The following is a 20,875-nucleotide window of genomic DNA, read 5'->3' on the forward strand; positions in this document are numbered from 1 at the left end:
TAGAGAATGATCTTGAAATCGGACAATCTCTTATAAAGACAAAACAGCTTTGATCCCGCAGAATTCAGTACGTATTGTTCCTCGGACATCCATATAGTCTCCGTAGCCTCAGTTCAACTTTGACGAGAACCACTTTGGGTTGTTCTCAAACACAGCCAGGTACAAAAAGCATTCAAAACAGGGCTTATCAGATTCTGTGTCAGCGCCTTAACGACCAGGAACTATTCTATAGAAGCCTCCACCAGCACGAGCACCAAGTGCGGCGAACTCGTAAGAAAAAGAGGACGCTTTTTTACCTTTTACGGGACTCGAACGCTTGCCATTCAGCCGCCCTTTGGCTGGACCGCTTCTTTTAGCCCCTCTGGTTGTCCGATGGGAGCGTGCTTGTGAGACACGAACGCTCAGCTCGATTCCGTTGGGCTTCTTCATCGACCTTACTGGACACCGAGTAACTCTCGTCGTCATCCCACTTTCTCCTCTTCTTTCTACTGTTTCCCCGACTCAGGTCGCAAGGCTGTGTACATTTCTGTCTTGCACTTGTCTGTTTATACGTTCGCACTTGACTTCTTGCGGATCTGGCTGCTACCCTCTGGCTAGTTTAGTCCCAAGCTCGTCAGTCCGGTAAACTCGCATTCCTTCCTGCTGATTACAACTACTCCGCCTCTGGCCGTCCCGGCGCGCAAGCACCAAATTTCCGCTGCTTTCGACTTTTTCGTCTACATCTTAAGCAGTTCCCAGAATGTCTAGTCGCGACGTTATTCGGCGGTATGGTTTTCATTTTTCATGTTTTACTCCGGATTGTCCGCGCAATTCCGTGCTAATCTCTAACGCAGAAAACTCGTCATTGTTGGCGACGGGGCTTGCGGAAAGACCTCGCTCTTGAGTGTGTTTACATTGGGCGAATTTCCAAAGGTACGCGTACTTCATGCTTCGACATATGTCTTTTCTTGTATTACTAACAGTTCCTAGGAACATGTGTGTTTTCTGTCTGATTTGGTTTCTGTGTTTCCATATGGCCCCAAATATCTCTAACAATGATAGCTGCCTACGGTGTTCGAGACCTACGTCACTGACTGTAGAGTATGTTTTATGCTCTTACATCAATTTTGAACATTCAAGTTCTGACTAGTTTCTATAGGTTGACGGAAAATCAGTTCAATTAGCTCTATGGGATACTGCGTAAGTGTCTGTTTCTATGGTTTCAGAATGTAAAACTAACGCGTAATTCAGAGGTCAAGAAGAATACGAGGTCAGTGTTTTGAAATAATTTACCACTTCACCTCTAACCGCATCAGCGTCTTCGCCCTTTATCCTATTCGCGCGCTCATGTTGTTCTCGTTGGATTTGCAGTTGACACACCTGACTCTCTCGACAATGTTTCTGCCAAGGTTTGATTTCCGGTTCAGTAATTTGAGCAGATCTAATTTCTTCATTTCTAGTGGATCATCGAAATCAACGAGCTATGCCCCGACATACCTATAATTTTAGTTGGATTGAAGAAGGATTTACGGCAGGATGCGCGAGCGATCGAGGAGATGCGGAAAGCCAATCGCCGGTTCATCAGTCCTTCAGAGGCTGAACTTGTCGCCCGGCAAGTCGGCGCCCGGAAGTATCTGGAATGTTCAGCATTGACGGGTGAAGGAGTCGATAATGTTTTTGAAGCAGCAACGAGGGCCAGCTTACTGGTTGGTCAACGCCAATCCACGACCTGCTGCCTGATTTTGTAATATTGCGAAAGCCATTGTTACTCTCCAACACCTTCAGCATCCTCCTGTAGATTTTCACCGTTCATTCTACGCGTGTAAGCGCCACCAAAATTGTGAGTGATAAATTGCACGTTTGATATTGGAAATCTACGACTAAATTTTTTTAGCTTTCATCTGTTCTATTTGCTTTGGCCTCATTTTTTATTGTGCACCTCACCTTCTCAGCACCAAGACGTCAAGTTCCTTACTTGCGAACCCGATCCACCATTGATATTCGCTCCTTGTATAAATCCATTCATTCTCCTCTTGCCGTGTCTCTCTACATCATCTGCGATCATAATTTGCTTTCTTTTTGTTTCAGGTAGCAATACTGCCATTTTTTTGAGTCCTATCCATAATGTGTATGTTTCTCCTGCCTTTGGACTTGGTTTTTTAGACTAATCTGTTTCACTAGGTTTTAATTATTCGGCTGAAATCATTCATTTTTCATTCATAATTTTTTGGTTCAATTTGTTCATATCCGGTCATTTTCTTTTAGATAACGTTTGTCGTTTTTGTTGCCTTTTGGCTTTTGCTTTCTAGACTCGGCGTTTCCATTCCTTTTGCTCAGTGTGTTTCGGATCGGTAGGCGGTGTCCTTTGGTATTCTCAACTTGACATTCTAATTTCTGCTCGATTTGTTTTTCGTTACTCCGTTCATTTATATTTTTTTAGCAATTTTTTCATTGTCTCGCAACCTCTGTGCTTCATTATTTAATTTGGAAATCATCAATTTTTTTCAGCATTTTGTATTTGTAATCTTGTAGTTTGAAGATGTTAATTGCAGTTCATTGGACGAATAAATGAATTTGAACCCTAAGAAAATCCAGGACCGCTTTCAAATGTACCTCAAAACATTCCGCAAGACTGATCAGTGCTACTTGTATTATATTATGAAGATATATATAATATACAATTCTTTTTACTGTTACTCTTCCCTTTTTTTTCTCCTAATCGGAATTCTTGCTGGAACACTATAAAGCGCGGAACGCATCAAATCACAAAACAACTCGACCATGCTACGGTTAGAAACACAAAATCTACCTTTATACCAACCTTCGCAACGAGTGAAAACATAACACGAGAAAATAGATGGATGATACAAGTAAAAATATAAATATAAAAATCCATGGCAGTTTAAGCTTTAAGGAGAGCCAGCCTCGTCATCAACTACTCTACTACGAGGTCCATCCGATTCCGCATAGCGCTCGTTGTCAGGTTCGCGGTCGTCGACGGGGGCAGAATTGCCCTCATCAAATACTTCGGGTTCGTCACGAGCTCCACCACGTCGATCACGATCATAGCCGCCACGATCGTCGCGAGAGTATCTCTCACGGTCGTCATAGTCATTACGGTATCGACGGTCGTCACTTCGGCTACCGTAGTCGTTGTCCCGATCTCGGCGGCGGTGGTCATCTCGCGAATCCCGTCCGCCATATCGCGACCCGCGACTATCTCTATATCCGCGAGATGGAGGAGGTGCTCGATCGTCGTAATAATCCCTACGTGGGGATCGGGACCGCTGACGGCGGCGCGGATATTCATCTTGATATCGCCCTCCACGATCATCTCGACGGTCATATCCATATGATCGTCTTGGGGGAGAACGACGATATCCAGGCGAAGGCGATCGCTCATTCGACATGTCGACAACCTTCAATTATTTAGAAATAATTCCATAATGCACAGAAACTGGCAACTTACCTCGTCCCTCAAAACAGGGACAACGCCCTTCACTTCCTGATCAACAAGTCTGCCCATAGCAGTTTCCAAATCTGCTTCACTGACTACGTCAATTACACTAACAATTATTATTGTTTAGCAAAAAATATCAAAAATCCCCATTAAATTCAACTCACCCAGTTCCATCCCGTTCCGATGATACATCGGCATAGACAATAGGTACGTCTGCAGATCTTGCGAAATCTTTAAGATCCTAAAATTTATCAATGGTCAGCTGAAAAGGTAATCTAACAAAATTCAAATGCAGATAGTAAGTCAAAAGCGCGCCATTTCTCAGAGAACGTTGACTGAACTTGGATGGAGCCAAGACAGAAATACTCCTCGTGGTCTCCTTCGAACCTGATCATAAATACGATAGCTGGCTCCTAATACATAACGACACCAAGAAAGTAGATAAAAAATTTAATTTCATATTCCTGATTGGTCCCTCGCACAGATCTAATGAAATATTCATGAGTAAACAGCAGAAATATGTCAGGCATATCTCGATATAGAAAAATACGATAGCCGGGCCCAGTCCAATGAAATCCATCGATTTAGATCAACTCCCGAAAAAACCAATAATTATCACCAGCATAAAAAAACCACCGTATAACGAAAACATTGAAGAAGACCATTTGCAGCCTTCGCTGGAAACGAGCACATTGCATTGAAAACAACCTCGATCGAACCATGCGAAGGGGGGACCGCTCATAGAAAGCAGATCCCCCACACTAATGTTAACAGACCTACAAATTAATAGAAAACGTACCTGCCAAGAAACATTTGAGGGAAGCTCAGACACATTGATTCTGTAAGGGCTACGTCGAGATTTTCTAGGCTCTCGACGCTCACGATACTCTCGAAAATCACGGCGCCCATATGAACCCTCTTCACGTGGTGGAGGACGGACTCGCGCATATTCCACAAGCAAACGCTCACCCATAAAGTCCTTATTGTCTATGGAAAGTTAGGATGTGATTATAATCCATTAAATTGCTTCCACATACTGAACTCGCCAATAATATCTTCTGCCTGCCGCGGGGTTTCAAACTCAACAAATGCCTGGATGACATCAGTACGACAATCCTGGAATCAAAGCTAGTTTTCTTCGACTTTAAACACTTACATATCCACCCATGATTCTCAAATCCACAATAGTTCCAAATCCTCGAAAAAAATCTTCGAGATCTTCACGAATAACTAGTCATCACATCATTAGACTGGCTGCACCGGTATGCAAAATACTCAGCACTCTAGTGCAGATCTGCAATTCAAATTTCAAAATACATACCATCTTGTCCTAAAGGGCGCACGTACAAGCGTACGTCAGAGTATCCAGATGACATTATTCACTGAATACAAACAAATTATGAAAAATAGACGAGACTGACAATGGATTCGATCACTGGATAAATTTGCCGTACTTGAAATCTGGCACAAAACCTTCCACAAAGAAGATTTCGTAGTAAGGGGGTCGAGGAGGCGACGGCCACGCCGGCGCTACTGATCGGGTACGGGCTTCCGGAATAGGTATCTAGCGATTGCAGAAATGTGGTGCTTGTACGTGTTACACATGATGGCGTGAAAGTGGGAAGTGAAATTTTAGATGCTGTTCCAGATAGACAAGGAGTTTGATATTCGAAGTTGTTCGCTTTTGAATTATATTTGATAACTGACTAGAGTATCACTGGGATGAATTGGCGATATATGAAACGAGAAGTTGCTTGGACAAGTATTTTTCGTTCATCATCGGTGCTTGAGCAGAGAATACTGAATATACCTGCATCTTCAGTCCGCTGGTCATCTAGTAGAGGAACCCAGTTACCAAAGCCAGACAGGAACGGTGCTAATTCATTAGCCCGAAATCAAGGCACGACTATTCAGAGAGTGCAATACATCCCTCCTTCATCTAGTTCTACAAAGACTAAAGATGGTTTTGAACTGAGTCCGGAAGAATTAAGATCTCGAAGAATAAAATACTTCGGTACTTGCGCAGTTACGTATGTCTTGTTCTTGGCAGGCGCTTATTACTATTTTACGGGAGGAAACGGGGCTCAGGGACCATACCGAGAAGCAGAAGGACGAGATACTCGATTGAATTATGAAGAGCTGGCTGAAAGATACGACAATTTAGTGAATCGGGATGAGCTATTTATGGGACTCGCGTTCTGGCGCAAAGAAATTGCAAACGAGCTTAAGGTTCGTAATATGTAGATTTTACGGTTCGAATCTGTTGAGTATCCTAATTGGCTATAGGGTGATGTTCTTGAAGTCTCTTGCGGAACAGGTCGGAACGTCAAACACATTGACGTCAGTAAGCTGTCTTCAATAACGTTTGTGGATACGTCGCAGAATATGGTTGAAAGAACAAGGGCACGTTTTGATGAGGTCTATCCGAAATACGAGCATGTACACTTTTTGGCAAAACGAGCGGAAGATTTGCCTCTCAACAAGCAGTATGATACCATATTTGAGACTTTTGGATTATGTTCATATGAAGACCCTGTCGCCGCACTAGTCCATCTGCAAAAACTTCTTAAACCAGGTGGCAGGCTTCTGCTGCTGGAGCACGGCCGAGGAACCTGGGACTTTATTAATCGCATTCTCGATAAAAGTGCCGCATCTCGAGCAGATCACTTGGGTTGCCGCTGGAATCTCGACATCGGAGAAATCGCGCGTGAGAGTGGACTGGAGATTGATAAAGAGAGCCGGTCACATTTTGGCACGACCTGGACGATATTTGGTCATCGGCAAGGGGATGAACTGCCTCCACCGCCTAAAAAGAAGTTCTTATTCTTTTAAATCTGCACTGCTCTGGAGTTGAAAAAATAATTGTAAATAAATGCATGTCTTGGAATTGTAGATTTCCAGAATACAGAAAGTTTTTCAGTATATTTATTTATATGGATGACTCAGAAATTCATCCTCCCATCATATTTTCTCCATGCCCCGGTATGGAATATAATTATGGCGCAACTTCCTCTGACAAACCAAATCATTCTACTAGTTTGACGGCTTGAGTTCCCCACACCCCCTTCAGTCATAGAGCGACCTCCTTCCTTCGCCCTTATTCCATCTAGATCAGATTTAAGCTCAGCCAAAAAATGATCGCCCAACCTAGCACCCTGAGCCGCATCATATAGTGGTCTGTGCCGTCAATAGCACGTTATTGCTACTTCGAGTTTAGTTTCTAGCCCTTTCCAGACTAGCGCGCACGAGCTGTGCCATATTTTACCCTAACCTGTGGATATATATAATCGACCGACCGCCTCCTCGGTCGTGTTTTGAAAAAATTGTTGTTTGCGTGTTACGTTACTGTGGCAACTGCTCGTGTGTGTCGGTCTTGTCTAGTGTGGGAGTGCCCTAACCTTGATCTGATCTAACTTTCTACGATTTCTATTCAATACAGGTGTCAATAAATTAGTCCAATCTGTGAAGCAAATTTGATATTATTCAACTTCTTTGCTTTTTGTTAGCTGTATTACAGTTTTTAAATCTTATTGGAAATTCGAAAAGGGTGTCATTTACTTGATTTACTCTTCCGTTTTCATTCTACTACCACTTACAAATATATTTTTGCTTCACTTCCTCATATTTATCTTTTTTTCACGTCTCTATTTCTCATTGCTATTTTTTCATGGAGTCTCTAGCAGTTCCTCAGACTGCCGCGCAGGCCAAGGCCTTTGTTGCTCCAACATCGCTTTCCTACCCAATGGGGGTCGCAGATATGGCGCAGCCCTCCGAGTCCTCAGGTTTGCACCATGATATTAAGCCTGCCATGGAGCTTACACCTGTTACTCCTGCTGCTACTCCCAGCACCGGTGCCCACGCTGGTACGGGCTCAAGTGTGTCGGGCATAGTCCCTACTTTACAGTATGTGTCCCAGTGACTGGCATGAAGTGGATGACTGTTTTTTTTTGCTGAGTGACTGACCCTAAATTTTACTTTTGCAGAAATATAGTTGCGACTGTGAATTTAGAATGCAAGCTCGATTTAAAGACAATTGCTCTTCATGCGCGAAACGCGGAGTACAATCCGAAGGTAGGCAGTTGACTTTATTGATATTAGAGGTTAGGAGGAGTCTTATTGACCGTTTATTAAGCGTTTTGCTGCTGTTATTATGCGTATTCGCGAACCTAAAACTACCGCATTGATTTTTGCGTCTGGCAAGATGGTTGTTACTGGAGCGAAGAGTGAGGATGATTCAAAGCTCGCATCGCGCAAATATGCTCGAATTATTCAGAAACTTGGTTTCAACGCTAAGTTTATGGAATTTAAGATTCAGAATATTGTTGGTTCTTGCGATGTTCGTTTTCCGATTCGTCTCGAGGGTCTTGCGTTTTCGCACGGAACTTTCTCGTCCTATGAGCCTGAGTTGTTTCCAGGATTGATCTACCGTATGGTTCGACCTAAGATTGTGTTATTGATTTTTGTTTCAGGGAAAATCGTCTTGACAGGTGCCAAAGTCCGTGAAGAGATATACCAGGCTTTCGAAGCTATCTATCCTGTGTTGAATGAATTCCGCAAGCAGTAATTGCTTTGTTTCGGATTTCTTCGTCTGTGACATTTTTTTGTTATAAGATATTGCATTAGAGGTTGCAAACTTCGGCACTGCGAAAATTTGCTGAGGTTTGTGGCTGGTTCGGCAGGTTTGTTGAAAACTTTCAACAATCTCCGTGTATAACATTACTCTCATCTTTAAACAAAGCAACGAATTATTTTTGTTTAGCTTGTTTTATATTTCCTTTGTTCCTCATAGTTTTTTTGTTATATATTGCGGAATAGGGATCCGGAGCATACTTGGGTAGGCGTGTTGTTTATATAAATATATATGTATATATATATATAAATATATATGGTTAGAATAAAATCGCGAAGATGGCGAAATCATGAGAATTATTTGTTCGAAATTTTAAATTGAATAATGAGAAAAATAATAAATTAGTACGTTGGAATCTAATTATAGGAATATTGAATTGTAACGCCAACAAACACCAAAAGGACAAACACCTAAAGGACAAACACCAATGACCCAAGAGTAATCACAGCATTATATATAACGCTGAAGAATTTTGAAACAATAGCTGCTTCAAGACGAGAGAACGCAGCCATCTACCAATCGTCGCAGACCTGTAGCCCAGGAGGCTACTCCGGAAGTTATCATCATGAAAGACACAAGAGAGTCATGGGCGGCCCGCTGATCGCGGTCAGATAATACCAAGGAGCAAGCTCTGATAAGTTGAATTCTGTGTTCTGGAGCCAGGGACGGCAAAATTGAGCGCAGTTTCGAAGAGTAGTGGGAGTGCTCACGCTCTGGGACAGTGGTAGGTAGCGCGACGAGTTTATCGAAGAGTAGAGAAGCTGATTCGAGAGTATTAGGTTCCTGAGAGGAGTCATGATGATCGAATTCATCGGCCGAATAGTGGGCTGAAGGAGGCGCAGGAGTCAAATTTGGATCCAAAGAGGTCGGTGGCAGGACTAGCTGCTGCTCAGAGCCTGAGGAAGGTGTCTGGTTAGCTTGAGAATGGAGCAGTCGCTTGTGATGTGATGATATTGATTTCGAGCTTGACGTGGACCCGGGACTACTTCGGGCAGAACCAGGTAAGGCACTTGCAAAGTGGATGGGCAAAGCGTCGTTGTAGTGAGTAGGAGCAGCTTTCGACTGGTAAGAAGTCATGGTTAGTGAGGGAGATGGAAAAGAAACGCGACTAGGAAAAGAGTTGGATTGTATGTGAAGTTGTGAGGCCAAGGTGGAATTGTTCAGGCTGGAGTTCAGCTCGAGACAAAGCAAAGGAGGAGCCTTCTTCGGAAGTAGTATTGGGCTGTGCAAGCTGCCTAGTGGCTGAAAATGTGGCTGGTCATAGTCATGACGAGGTGTTGGTGTTGAGCAGCATGCCCTAGCAGAGAAGCCCTACGTGAAAGGACTGAATTGAGAAACCCTTGTGCCTGGACCTGGATTATAAAAGGCAGCACAATTCCGCTACAGAACGAAGTTCTGTCTTTTTCTTTTTTTCTTTAACTCTCTTTGCCTTTTGGCTTAGATCAAGTGTAGTATCTGTTCTTTTCAGTGTAACAACTGAAACGACACTATTTGTGTCATTTTTTGTTACTCTTATTTTTGTATTTAGCAGTTTGTCCGCTGGGCTTGCTCATGACATTCTGCACTGTGTCGTTGCTATTGCACTGTCGGCAACTGACGCGAATGCAGTTTTCTTCATTGAATATGCATTTATTTATCAGATTTGTCGTTTATAGAAATTGGTTTGGACGACTAGTTTGGAAAATGAATATATAGTCAATGTGTACCATTGTAATATTAGTGTTTTAATGAATTATGTCATCGTATTTATATTCTAGTTCCTTATCATATTGCTTGCTTCCTTTTTCAATGGTGAGAATTGTCGTATGATCATGATTGAATTGAACCCCTCTTGTCATCAAACAAACGATAGACGTTTTACAGTATTCTTTGCGTAGCTGAAGGTAACAATGTCAGCTTTGCATGTTTGTTTATTTTGTCTAATCATATTCTCGTAATTTAGTATTACTCCTTGTTGTTCACGAGGATAATAGTGCGGCAATTAGTGGGGGTTTCGGATAGCTCGTTCCTCATCGCATCTGAAACCGAGTTGAAGATCGGGAGTTTGACAGCCAAAGCTTGTCAGCATACATTAGATTGGGATCATTGATTTCATTGCAGCTAGCGGATAGACTCCTCATATTGCGCTCGCTCATCAATCGAGTTATCGCTTATAATCAAGATCTTCTGCCACAGTCAGCTCCTGTCGGTTGTCGCCTCTAAACAGACTCACTCCTAACACGGCACAAAGACTATATACAAAAACTAATTGACGTCAGGATGGCAGGCGTCCGAATGACAAAAAAGCTTCGTGTGGCTCTTGCCGGAGCAATCACCAGCGCATTATTCAAATACACAAGCGTGCGACAATGGTCATTGTTCCGAATCCTTTTGCTCTGGGCGTTGGTAACGCTTGCGCCAACTTTATGGTCGGCCTTCTACACAGTTGCTATATATCCGTTTTTCTCCCCGTACAGAAACCTGCCCAAACCAAATGAGCCAGTCCATTGGTTTTTCGGCAACCTGATTTCCATCCAAGACGATGAAGTCTGGCCCGGATCGAAGCGTCTCGAGTGGATGCTGTCCCATCCTCAAGCGCCATGGATAGTGTACTACTCTGCCTTCCAGATCGAGCGACTTCTGCTCTGTACTGTTACGGCGGCTCAGACTGTGCTTATGACAAAGAGCTATTCCTTTAAGAAGCCTGCCCTCACCAAGTCTGTTCTCGAGTTCATGATAGGCGAGGGTTTGCTGACAATCGAGGGCGATGTTCACAGACGCCAGCGCAAGCTACTGACACCCGCATTTGCCTTTGGTCATATCAAGGCACTCGTGCCTACGTTCGAAGGCGTTATCTTACGGCTTGCCGGGAATATTGCTGCAGGGTTTGATAAGGGCGAAAAAGATAAAGATGGTCTAGTTGATATAGCAATTGACCCTCTCCTCCACCAGACTACTCTGGACGTCATTTTCCAAGCTGGATTTGGTGTGGACTTGAATCCTATCGAGAATGAAGATCATCCCATCGTGCAGGCCTATCGCACGATTTTTCATATCCCAGCCAAGATTTCACTCTTGATCAGACTGAAGTTTGTCTTTACAATATTTTTTGGACCTGGAATCATTCCAAATCCGCGTGACCGGGCTATTAAACGGAGCAAGAAAGTCATTAATGATTTTTGTTACGAGCTTTTGCGGGAAAAGAGGCAAAAGCACGAGATTGCCATGAAATTCGGCAAGGAACCGTCATCCATCGAGTATGATTTGCTTAACATCATGGTCAAGGAGAGCAATGGCTTGACAGATCACGAGATCATCGACAATATGGCTACCTTTTTAGCGGCTGGTCATGAAACCACTTCGAATGCATCTACATTTGCGGTTTATCTTTTGACCAAGTACCCTGAGATCCAGGTCAAACTTCGTGAAGAAATTCGGAAATTTATTCCGTCGTATACACTGCAAGGTCTCCGTTCTGGGAACAACGTACTTCTGCCAGCGACCTTTGAGGTTATTGAGAGTATGAAGTATCTCAGCAACTTCAGTCGCGAAGTGTTACGATTCATGCCTCCTGTTCCTATGACGAACCGTGAGGCTGTAGAGGACGTGATGGTTGATGATCTCTTAATCAGGAAGGGCACGTCTATCTTTGTTCCAATTGCACCCATGAACAGACTTCCATCTATCTGGGGCCCGGACGCAGACCAGTTCAACCCTGACCGATGGAACAATCTACCTGAAACTGCTGTTACGCCGTATGCGTTCGAAACGTTTCTACAAGGTCCGCGCGGCTGTATTGGTCGGCGCTTTGCAGAAACCGAATTCAAGATTATTTTGATTGGGCTTGTGGGCATATTTGAGCTGGTCGAGGCAGATCCTAATCGGGAGTATAAAATTAAGTCTGGCATCACGTCTAAATTTGTCAATCCTTTGCATGTCAAGGTTAGATATGCTCCATAATTTTTGTATAATATGTTAATATGCTTTGTAAATCGAGAGCCAGGACAAGAATGTGCTGCGATTCAAACGTGTGTTTGTCGATCTGAAATTTTAATTAATCTCTCCTCTTCAGAATTACTGTAGGTAACTTGGATTTGCATATAATTGGAATCAATATGTAAATAAAATTTCGGTATATTCACAAGTAAATACTCCTGTGATTAGCAAGAAGTAAGTCGATCTGAAATAAATGGTACCAGAGCTGATTTTCGACAAATTCAGAGCTGTTCGTGAGGGGTAAACTAGAATCCGAGTAAATTTTTTAAGCGAGCGTTTGTTGGTAACATATCGCAAGTCCAATCAATTTGGTCATGATGACCTGCGAGATGGCGTCGGCTGATCCTGAACTGTATTGCTCACTTGGGATGTTCAAATGGCTTGAATACGCGAAATCCAAATTTCCATAACTTAACAGTTTCAATTGTTAGATGAACCTGATGGGATCGAGAAGTATTGAGAAGTCAAACACGGTATGCCAAAACTACAGAATTTTGTTGCTGCCGGTGTCACGGTTGGCGTATTGTCCAAGTTCAGTTTGACAATTCGCCAATCGTCGATGGCTAGCTTATCGCTGCTCTTCGTCGGACTGGCGTTTACCCCGGATGTTATTTCTGCGATTTACAACATCCTGATCTATCCTTTTATATCTCCCTACAAAAATCTACCGCACAGCAAAACACCGAACTTGATATTGGGGGATCTTGAGAATTTTAGGAAAGAAGAGTGGCCAGGTGACTTACAGTTGAGCTGGATCGAGGCGAATCGTGGTGCTCCCTGGATTCGGTATAACACTGTTTTTTATATGGAACGTCTTTTGATATCAACCCCGGCAGCTGCACACGGAGTTTTGATGACACATTCTTATTCGTTTATCAAGCCAAGATTCATTCGGTCGATTCTTGAGGTTTTGATAGGCAATGGCGTACTTTCCGCTGAAGGCGACATGCATAAACGTCAGCGTAAGTTACTGAACCCGGCGTTTTCGTTCGGACATATCAAAGCACTTATTCCATCGTTTGAAAATGTTGTCTGGAGGTTGGTCAAGAATATAGCTGCAGAAGCAAGTGATCTTCCAAAGGATGAGAACGGATTTGTGGTGATTCCTATCGATCATCGGCTGCACGAGTCAACATTAGACATTTTCTTCCAGGCGCTTTTCGGCATCGATTTGAATCCGATTCAAAACGAAAACCATCCGCTTGTGAAGGCGTATCAAACCTTGTTTGAGCCCGAGGACCCTGTCGGTTTTCTGGGTAAACTAGATTTGATTCTAACTCTGACGTTCAAAGCAGGTGCGCTTCCGACTCCTCGAGCGCGCGAAGTTGCCAATGCAAAGAAGGTGGTTAGTGAATATTGTACTCAATTATTGGACGAATGCCGGAAAGCACGAGTCAAGGTTGATAAGGACCATCCTTCTACAGATCATAATCTGCTCAATATACTCGTGCGTGAGGGAAACGGACTCCGTGACCAGGAGATCATTGATAATATGGCTACGTTTATAGCGGCTGGCCATGAGACTACGTCGTCTGCTACCACATTTGCCATCTATTGGCTGACGAAGTATCCTGTAGTGCAGGCAAAGCTCCGGGAAGAGATCAGGGCTCATTTGTCCGTTTATTCGAGTGAATGTCTGGACTCTGTTGAAAATCCATTACGGTATGCTACGTACGAGATTATCGAAAGCATGCCATACTTAAACAATGTATGTCGTGAGGTTCTCCGGATTTCACCCCCTGTTCCAATCACGAGTCGCGAGGCAATTGAGGATGTAGAAATCGAGGGCCAACTGATTCGCAAAGGTAGCACAGTGTTTCTGTCTGCTGCCTCACTTGGTAGAGTTTCAGCGGTATGGGGACCAGATGCGCGCGAGTTCAATCCCGATCGATGGAACAATCTACCTAAGTCGGCACAAGATCCCTATGCCTTTGAAACGTTTCTACAAGGTCCTCGTGCATGTATCGGTCGCAAGTTTGCTGAGCTGGAATTCAAATGCATTCTAATAGGAATCGTAGGTATGTTCCAGCTCGAAGAGGCAGATCCGAATAGAGATTATAAAGTCACTTCTTATGTGTCTTCTAAATTTGCTGATCGTCTGAATGTCAAGCTAAAGTATGCCGCATAAGGGAATACGAAGTTTTGTAGCTATGAACAAATGGAATTTGCCGGATTTGAAAGAGTTGCTAGTTGTAAACTAAATTGCAGATGCACCCAATGCTGCTGAAAATTAATACCAAAATCATGCAACATTCTTTGAAAGCGAAGATATATGACGTCGAAGAATCTTCCTCGGATACCGAGGGTATCTGGAATTACTCCGAAATGTAACAAATCTAATGCGAGGTACGAATCGAAATAGGTAGATATCTCACCAACCTGCTGAATTAGAAGCTCAAAATAGCACATATCTGATCGGTGAGCCAATGCGAATAATATTTCTCGAAATTGTGGCAATTGCAGTCCTGTGCGCCAATAAAATTTATATTTTCCGACTACAGAAACGGGTTTTGCGAGGTATCAATTGCATCTACTTTTGGTCAGGGCTTCCGATGCTCCCAACTTCCGAACTACGCCGTCTACTCATCGCTTGAAAGGTCGAGGGAAGATGAGCACGAGATAACACAACTTTGAAGCATTTTTGTAATTATAAAAGGGAGGGGAAAATCGACTGTGGAAATGCTCAATTGTGTTAGTCCTGCTTATTGCACATCACTGTTTTTACTGCAGATATGACATTCATTCAGAACGCTGTTGTTGCCGGAGTCACTTCGGGTGCTCTGTTTAAATACACCGCCGTACGACAGTGGTCTCTTGCCAGTCTATCGCTCCTCTGGATTACCCTCACTGTTTGTCCAAGTCTTGCGTCGTCATTTCACAAGATTTTTATCTACCCGTTTTTCTCTCCCTATCGAAAATTACCGCAGAGTGATCCCCCGAGTTTACTGATGGGTAACATGGGCGATGTTCAGCGGCAATCAACGCCTGGGGTGCTGCAACTCAAATGGATTGAAGCCAATCCAGGCGTGCCTTGGATCCGTTTTTTCTCTGTTCTGCGAATGGAAAGACTTCTGGTTTCTAACCCAGCAGCGGCGCATGGTATATTAATGACTCATGCCTACAAGTTTGTCAAGCCGAAGTTTCTAAATGCGATACTCGAGAGACTGGTCGGCAATGGCCTACTTTCGGCCGAGGGTGACATTCATAAACGTCAACGCAAGCTACTGAACCCAGCATTTTCGTTTGGGCATATTAAAGAGCTTGTTCCCGCGTTTGAAAATGTGGTTTGGCGGCTAGTCAAGACAGTCGTCGCTGAGTCGAAGGGCTCTGTAACAGATTCCAATGGGTTCAGCTTTGTACCTATCGACCACCGTCTTCATGAATCAACATTGGACGTGTTTTTCCAGGCGCTTTTCGGTATCGATTTAAATCCCATTCAAAACGAAAACCATCCACTTGTAAAGGCGTATCGCACGATGTTCTATCCTGAAGACTCTACTTCGTTTCTGAGTCGACTTGATTTTATTCTTACGATTGCCTTTGGAGCCGATAGTTTGCCTACTCCTCGCACTCGTGAAGTTATCCAAGCCAAGACAGTTGTGCGCGAGTACTGTTCACAACTGCTAGCTGAATGCCGTCAATCAATTTCTCACGGAAACAAGGATCATCCATCGGCTGACCATAACTTGCTTAATATTCTTGTCCGAGAGGGAAATGGACTCAGTGATCAGGAGATCATCAATAATATGTCAACGTTCATTGCTGCTGGTCATGAGACGACCTCCTCAGCTGCTACATTTGCTTTGCATTTGTTGACAAAGCATCCTCAAATTCAAGTCAGGCTGCGCAATGAGATCAAGACACATTTACCGTTCTATAACAGCGACTGCCTCGACGCATTAGAAAATCCTCTGCATGAGGCAACATACGAAGTCATTGAGCGAATGCCCTTCCTGAACAATGTGACTCGAGAAGTGCTCCGTCTGATCCCATCCGTGCCGGTTACAGGTCGAGAGGCAATCGAGGACGTGGAAATTGAAGGGCTCTTGATCCGCAAGGGCACATTGGTATTTATCTACCCTGCAGCACTCAATAATCTAACAAGCATTTGGGGACCTGATGCACATGAATTTAATCCTGATCGATGGGACAGTCTACCCAAAACTGCACAGGACCCCTACTCTTTCGAGACATTTTTGCAAGGTCCTCGTGCATGTATAGGCCGACGATTTGCCGAACTTGAGTTCAAATCCATTCTCATTGGACTCGTAGGCATGTTCCAGATTGAGGAGGCAGATCCAAATAGAGATTACAGAATTAATACTGTAGTCACAGCGAAGTTTACTGATCCTTTGGTGGTGAAAATGAAATTGCTTTGAACCTATAGATCTATTTGATTGTCGGTTCATTTGGAGTAGTATAGTTTGAGAATCCTCTATTTGGTCATATGTCTATCATTTCACCAAGATATGTCTCATTCATATAATGATATTTTTCAATATAATATTTCATCAATCAGTAGCGATCAAGCTAAATTCCAGGTAGTATATAAAGCCACTGTAATAGTAGTGAATTCCTTTGCTGATCACAGATAATTTGATTGAATGGAACATCTGGAGAAAGCTGAAGACTTTCTGTCGGCAAGTTCCTTACCTTTGATCTGGTCACTGATACGGAGTATACAATTCTGTAAGCGGTACTAACAAATTAAACCTTACACCTCCGACTCTGGCACCCAACTAATCAGTACACCAAGAACAAAATTAAATAGCTAGGAAATACAAAAAATATCTGAAAGTCGTTTTCTAACCAGTAATTTCCGGATCTTGAAGTCACTAAATTTTACAAAATCGCTGTGCCAGTTATATTCTACTGATTGAACACAGTGAGAACAGTTCGGACCATGGTAGAAGTTTAGCGCCCAAAGCCACTCACGCCAGCAGCTTATTGAGTGCCCGTACCAGGAAAATTCGGCTGCTAAACATGATCACTCGAAATCTCGGAAAAGCTAAGAGATTCTCTTTCGCTTAATTGGCTGACCTCTTCATTACGCGTACTATGGCTGGTATTGTACTGACAAAAAAGCTAAAAATTGCGCTTACCGGGGCGGTCACTAGTATTCTGTTCAGATACTCTACGACGGTTCGCCAATGGCCGCTGTCGCATCTACTGATCTTCTGGGTCTCAATCACCATCGCACCCTCTATCATCTCCTTTTTCTACACGTTATTCGTTTATCCAATTCTATCTCCGTACAAAAATTTGCCTACGCCTGCAGAACCTCCGCATTGGCTCTATGGGCATTTGCTTTCTATCCAGGTTGCTGAGAAGCCGGGCGACGTTCGCTTGCGCTGGATGGAAGGCAATCCCACCGCAACATGGATCCGGTTTTTCTCTGTTTTGGGGTTGGAAAGGATCCTCTTATGTACTCCAGCGGCGGCCCAGTCTGTACTGATGACTCATGCCTACTCATTTGTGAAGCCTGGACTTACGCATTCTCTGCTTGACTTCATGCTCGGTGAGGGTCTGCTCAACGCTGAGGGAGAAGTCCATAAACGGCAGCGAAAATTGGTTGGGCCTGCATTTTCGTTTGGCCATATAAAAGAGCTAGTGCCTACGTTTCAGAATGTCGTGTTTCGCTTGGTGCAAACCATGGCCGAATCTATTGAGCTCGAGATGGCCGACGAAAATGGGTTTACGATACTTCCCATCGATCGCATGCTGCATGAGACGACACTTGATGTCATTTTCCAGGGCGGCTTTGGGGTCGATATCAACCCTATTAAAAACGAAAATCACCCAGTCGTAGTGGCATACCGTAACATATTCTCCCCCATCGACAGAAACACGCTCATGGGCCGAATCGATTTGGTGGTAACATTTGCGTTTGGTTCGGGTATTCTCCCGAGTCCCCGGACCCGGCTGGTCAAGAAGTCCAAGAAGATTGCAGCAGATTTCTGTATGGAGCTCTTGAAAGAGAAGCGTCAGAAGCATGATATTGCGGTTAAGTTCGGAAAGGACCCAATGGAGGTCGAGCATGATGTTCTGAATATATTGGCCAACAAGGATATTGGGCTTACTGACCACGAAATTGTTGATAATCTAACGACATTTCTGGCGGCCGGTCATGAAACCACGTCCAGTGCATCTGCATATGCAGTCTATCTGCTGACGAAACATCCCGAAGTACAGACCAAACTTCGACAAGAGATTCGCGAAAGCCTGCCCTATTATACGAGGGAATGCCTGCAATCAGAGACAAATCCATTTCTTCAGACCAGCTACGAGGTTATTGAAAACATGAAATATCTTAATAATGTTTGCCGCGAGGTTCTCCGTTTCATGCCTCCAATCCCCGTCACAAATCGGGAGGCTACCAAGGACATGATGATCGAAGGTTTATTGATTCGCAAAGGCACCATGATTTTTATTGCTCCCGCGGCACTCAACCGGCTCACCTCCCTCTACGGTGCTGATGCAAATCAGTTCAACCCGGACCGCTGGGATAACCTTCCAGAATCAGCTCTTCATCCTTATGCCTACGAAACATTCCTTCAAGGTCCGCGGAGTTGTATAGGCCGACGGTTCGCAGAAATGGAGTTTAAATGCATTCTTATAGGTTTGTTTGGTCTGTTTGAATTTGTCGAAGCAGATCCACTTCGAAGTTATAAAATCATGAGCACAATAACTTCAAAGTTCAGTGAACCACTGATGGCGAAAGTTAGATATGCCTGAGTAATTTATCTCAGCTTTGAATTCTATTAAATCATTATGCCAAAAACTCCAAATAGTATACATGATCATCTATTATCTGTAACAGGTTTAGCAGATACGTGATAGACAAAATCCGTAGTCCAAAACTGCATTACCTGCGCCATTACTGCCGGAACAGCGCCAAATATCGTTCCTGCGACGGGAAACAACACATAATCTGCAGCATTGGCAAGGAAATTTCGCGGCGATATTCGTACATTGCGTAGACTAGCATTAATTATTCTGTCCGATGAATTCCTAATTAGACCTTCATGGACGGCAGAAATTCGAAGGGCGAGTGCTGCTGCGTGAAAACGCTCGTAAAGCAGTAGCTGGACTACAACCAGACAAAATGCAGCGGTTCTAAGGAACGACGAAATCTCCAGCGTCCACTGAAGAAACGGACTAGTTGCCTTATATTCATGACCAAACAAGTCCAGCCAGGAGCATGCTAGAACGTCGATAAAATAGTGGACTGGAAGAAAATGCGCTTCGAACAGTCGATGCAGTAAAACGATGGTTCGCCAGACAGGAAGTCGATTATCGACAATCGGAGGGATCGTGTCACCTTGTCCCAAATCTTCCTTGTCGTCGTGAATTGCGTTTCGAAGCTTTCTGTCCTCGAGATATTCCAGATCAATATGTGGTTCTAGTCTACGAAAACGTGTATCTCCCCGCAGCCCATATCCACCTATCACTCGGGCTGCTTCACAGATGGCATACCCAGAATCAAGCATTCCCCACATATGTCTGCGTGCTTGTGCAAACCGTGCGACACATGACTTCCACCAGCGATCGGCAGTGTTTGCGCGAGATAATGTACGTTCATTATTTGAGCCTTCGTAATCGACATTGCAATGCGAAGCCGGCGAAAATATACTGACCGACAACAGTTTTCCGCGAGTCCGAAAAAAGCATTTGAGATACATGTGTAGATCCTCCCCAATCGCTGACTGGTCTGTATCCCAAAAATCCACGAACCGTGCGAGTCGCAGCGACACAGAATAAACTGAAGTTGGCGTACGGACGCGCGAAGTTTCATATAAGGCAGAAATCCCTGCCGAGCACCAAAGAAGATCAGCACAACGTACAAGAGGGGCTGTCGCATGAGCGTTGCGATCAAATACTACAGGAACAACAAACATTACTAATAATCCATTTGCATTGCCTGGTATGGTTGAGCAGTATCTGGATATCGACCCAAAATATGAGGGTAGGAGGTGAGTATCAGCATCCATAATTGTCACAACAACGTCCGTTTCCCGCTGGCTTGAATAGCGTCGCGACCCAATCCTAGTAGCCCAAGACAGATTGGAAGACTTTCCTCGCACTTCACCCACCAGATCAGCTGGATGAACAGTGAATGTCATGTATCTAAACATATACGAAAACTCTTGTACTATGATCGCTGCCTTGGTTTGTGACTCGTTCTCGGCAGCTTCCATAGCCAGGTAAACGTCGTATCGTAGGAGTGCATTCGGATGACTGGCAAGCATACTCAGTGTCTCTCTTAAAGTCTCAAGAGATTCCTTATAACATGGAATGAAAATTGCGTGTACAGTGGGTAGTATGTCTTCTTCGCCAGCTGCTGTTCGTGAGCGTTGATCTTCGTCGGCGGTATGCGCCATTTCTCGCCTTGTAATATACATCCCGTAGCACGAGCGAACAGCAAAGCCGACAACAGACAAATGCAGAAATAGTGTTAACAATATAAAATATCCTTGCATCGTCCAATACGCTGATAAAGTCAGACATACAATGCTAATGACCACCACTGTTGACAACCCCGGCGCCGCCCTAGCAACATAACTAAGCACAGAAAATACGAGTTCTCTTCCAGACACAGCCGGCAAGAGCAAGCGCATTTCAGTGTCTGGTAGTCGGCAAACCTCCGTCTACTGTTCAGAGGCGATAATGAATAATTAGCACAAATCGTCGGGGAATTCGACAAATTAGTCGTTTCCATTGTTTTTTCGCCATTGGGACGAACAGCTCTATTCTGCGGCGCGGGATCCACTCTCGCGTTATCAATCCTTGGATCTCTCAATGCTGAAGTTCAAGTTTACATATATATTAAT

The 20,875-nt window shown here is 43.9% G+C and overlaps 10 protein-coding genes across 10 annotated transcripts; 7 read left to right on the forward strand and 3 right to left on the reverse strand.

Moving 5' to 3' along the window:
* Positions 1-739: 739 nt before the first annotated feature.
* On the forward strand, positions 740-1,727 carry V1516DRAFT_694090 (P-loop containing nucleoside triphosphate hydrolase protein; the record flags this gene model as incomplete). Its single annotated transcript, XM_066923926.1, has 8 exons — positions 740-765; positions 834-912; positions 970-975; positions 1,042-1,080; positions 1,139-1,179; positions 1,231-1,249; positions 1,296-1,388; positions 1,440-1,727. 8 exons carry the CDS (start codon positions 740-742, stop codon positions 1,725-1,727), a joined length of 591 nt encoding a protein of 196 aa, XP_066779845.1.
* Positions 1,728-2,395: 668 nt separating this feature from the next.
* V1516DRAFT_668272 (uncharacterized protein) lies at positions 2,396-4,888 on the reverse strand. Its single transcript, XM_066920970.1, has 7 exons — positions 4,761-4,888; positions 4,596-4,669; positions 4,477-4,531; positions 4,239-4,426; positions 3,604-3,680; positions 3,449-3,545; positions 2,396-3,398 (listed from the first exon to the last, which is right to left on the reverse strand). The coding sequence occupies exons 1-7, from the start codon at positions 4,813-4,815 to the stop codon at positions 2,889-2,891; spliced, it is 1,056 nt and encodes a 351-aa protein (XP_066779846.1). The 5' UTR covers positions 4,816-4,888; the 3' UTR covers positions 2,396-2,888.
* A 210-nt stretch (positions 4,889-5,098) lies between these two features.
* V1516DRAFT_709594 (S-adenosyl-L-methionine-dependent methyltransferase) lies at positions 5,099-6,435 on the forward strand. The gene is made up of 2 exons (XM_066924222.1): positions 5,099-5,668; positions 5,726-6,435. The coding sequence occupies exons 1-2, from the start codon at positions 5,162-5,164 to the stop codon at positions 6,269-6,271; spliced, it is 1,053 nt and encodes a 350-aa protein (XP_066779847.1). The 5' UTR covers positions 5,099-5,161; the 3' UTR covers positions 6,272-6,435.
* A 297-nt stretch (positions 6,436-6,732) lies between these two features.
* On the forward strand, positions 6,733-8,421 carry V1516DRAFT_668280 (transcription factor TFIID-domain-containing protein). Its single transcript, XM_066920971.1, has 3 exons — positions 6,733-7,342; positions 7,423-7,510; positions 7,572-8,421. Exons 1-3 carry the CDS (start codon positions 7,107-7,109, stop codon positions 8,001-8,003), a joined length of 756 nt encoding a protein of 251 aa, XP_066779848.1. The 5' UTR covers positions 6,733-7,106; the 3' UTR covers positions 8,004-8,421.
* A 137-nt stretch (positions 8,422-8,558) lies between these two features.
* On the reverse strand, positions 8,559-9,146 carry V1516DRAFT_661744 (uncharacterized protein; the record flags this gene model as incomplete). Its single annotated transcript, XM_066920386.1, has 1 exon — positions 8,559-9,146. The coding sequence occupies one exon, from the start codon at positions 9,144-9,146 to the stop codon at positions 8,559-8,561; it is 588 nt and encodes a 195-aa protein (XP_066779849.1).
* Positions 9,147-10,343: 1,197 nt separating this feature from the next.
* On the forward strand, positions 10,344-12,008 carry V1516DRAFT_618266 (cytochrome P450; the record flags this gene model as incomplete). The annotated part of the gene is made up of 1 exon (XM_066919400.1): positions 10,344-12,008. One exon carries the CDS (start codon positions 10,344-10,346, stop codon positions 12,006-12,008), a length of 1,665 nt encoding a protein of 554 aa, XP_066779850.1.
* Positions 12,009-12,519: 511 nt separating this feature from the next.
* V1516DRAFT_661746 (cytochrome P450) lies at positions 12,520-14,172 on the forward strand (the record flags this gene model as incomplete). Its single annotated transcript, XM_066920387.1, has 1 exon — positions 12,520-14,172. One exon carries the CDS (start codon positions 12,520-12,522, stop codon positions 14,170-14,172), a length of 1,653 nt encoding a protein of 550 aa, XP_066779851.1.
* Positions 14,173-14,804: 632 nt separating this feature from the next.
* Positions 14,805-16,898, forward strand: V1516DRAFT_668285 (cytochrome P450). The gene has a single exon (XM_066920972.1). It carries the CDS (start codon positions 14,993-14,995, stop codon positions 16,421-16,423), a length of 1,431 nt encoding a protein of 476 aa, XP_066779852.1. The 5' UTR covers positions 14,805-14,992; the 3' UTR covers positions 16,424-16,898.
* Positions 16,672-18,849, forward strand: V1516DRAFT_668286 (cytochrome P450). Its single transcript, XM_066920973.1, has one exon. The coding sequence runs from the start codon at positions 17,103-17,105 to the stop codon at positions 18,777-18,779; it is 1,677 nt and encodes a 558-aa protein (XP_066779853.1). The 5' UTR covers positions 16,672-17,102; the 3' UTR covers positions 18,780-18,849.
* V1516DRAFT_47984 (uncharacterized protein) lies at positions 18,700-20,848 on the reverse strand. Its single transcript, XM_066919086.1, has one exon. The coding sequence runs from the start codon at positions 20,660-20,662 to the stop codon at positions 18,845-18,847; it is 1,818 nt and encodes a 605-aa protein (XP_066779854.1). The 5' UTR covers positions 20,663-20,848; the 3' UTR covers positions 18,700-18,844.
* Positions 20,849-20,875: the final 27 nt, after the last annotated feature.

This window comes from Lipomyces oligophaga, assembly GCF_038497815.1.
Source record: "Lipomyces oligophaga strain CBS 7107 unplaced genomic scaffold V1516scaffold_1, whole genome shotgun sequence".
NCBI lineage: Eukaryota > Fungi > Ascomycota > Lipomycetes > Lipomycetales > Lipomycetaceae > Lipomyces > [Lipomyces] oligophaga.

What these genes read in the sequence shown, in the direction of transcription:
- V1516DRAFT_668272 (XM_066920970.1), bottom strand. Translation starts at nt 4,815, where the DNA reads ATGTCATCTGGATACTCTGACGTACGCTTGTACGTGCGCCCTTTAGGA. An exon ending in TCGGAACGGGATGGAACTGG is followed by an intron (nt 3,546 to 3,603) that starts GTGAGTTGAATT and finishes AATAATTGTTAG; the next exon opens with TGTAATTGACGTAGTCAGTG. An exon ending in TCCCTGTTTTGAGGGACGAG is followed by an intron (nt 3,399 to 3,448) that starts GTAAGTTGCCAG and finishes AAATAATTGAAG; the next exon opens with GTTGTCGACATGTCGAATGA.
- V1516DRAFT_709594 (XM_066924222.1), top strand. Translation starts at nt 5,162, where the DNA reads ATGAATTGGCGATATATGAAACGAGAAGTTGCTTGGACAAGTATTTTT. An exon ending in AAATTGCAAACGAGCTTAAG is followed by an intron (nt 5,669 to 5,725) that starts GTTCGTAATATG and finishes AATTGGCTATAG; the next exon opens with GGTGATGTTCTTGAAGTCTC.
- V1516DRAFT_668280 (XM_066920971.1), top strand. Translation starts at nt 7,107, where the DNA reads ATGGAGTCTCTAGCAGTTCCTCAGACTGCCGCGCAGGCCAAGGCCTTT. An exon ending in GGCATAGTCCCTACTTTACA is followed by an intron (nt 7,343 to 7,422) that starts GTATGTGTCCCA and finishes TTACTTTTGCAG; the next exon opens with AAATATAGTTGCGACTGTGA. An exon ending in ACGCGGAGTACAATCCGAAG is followed by an intron (nt 7,511 to 7,571) that starts GTAGGCAGTTGA and finishes CCGTTTATTAAG; the next exon opens with CGTTTTGCTGCTGTTATTAT.
- V1516DRAFT_668285 (XM_066920972.1), top strand. Translation starts at nt 14,993, where the DNA reads ATGGGTAACATGGGCGATGTTCAGCGGCAATCAACGCCTGGGGTGCTG.
- V1516DRAFT_668286 (XM_066920973.1), top strand. Translation starts at nt 17,103, where the DNA reads ATGGCTGGTATTGTACTGACAAAAAAGCTAAAAATTGCGCTTACCGGG.
- V1516DRAFT_47984 (XM_066919086.1), bottom strand. Translation starts at nt 20,662, where the DNA reads ATGCGCTTGCTCTTGCCGGCTGTGTCTGGAAGAGAACTCGTATTTTCT.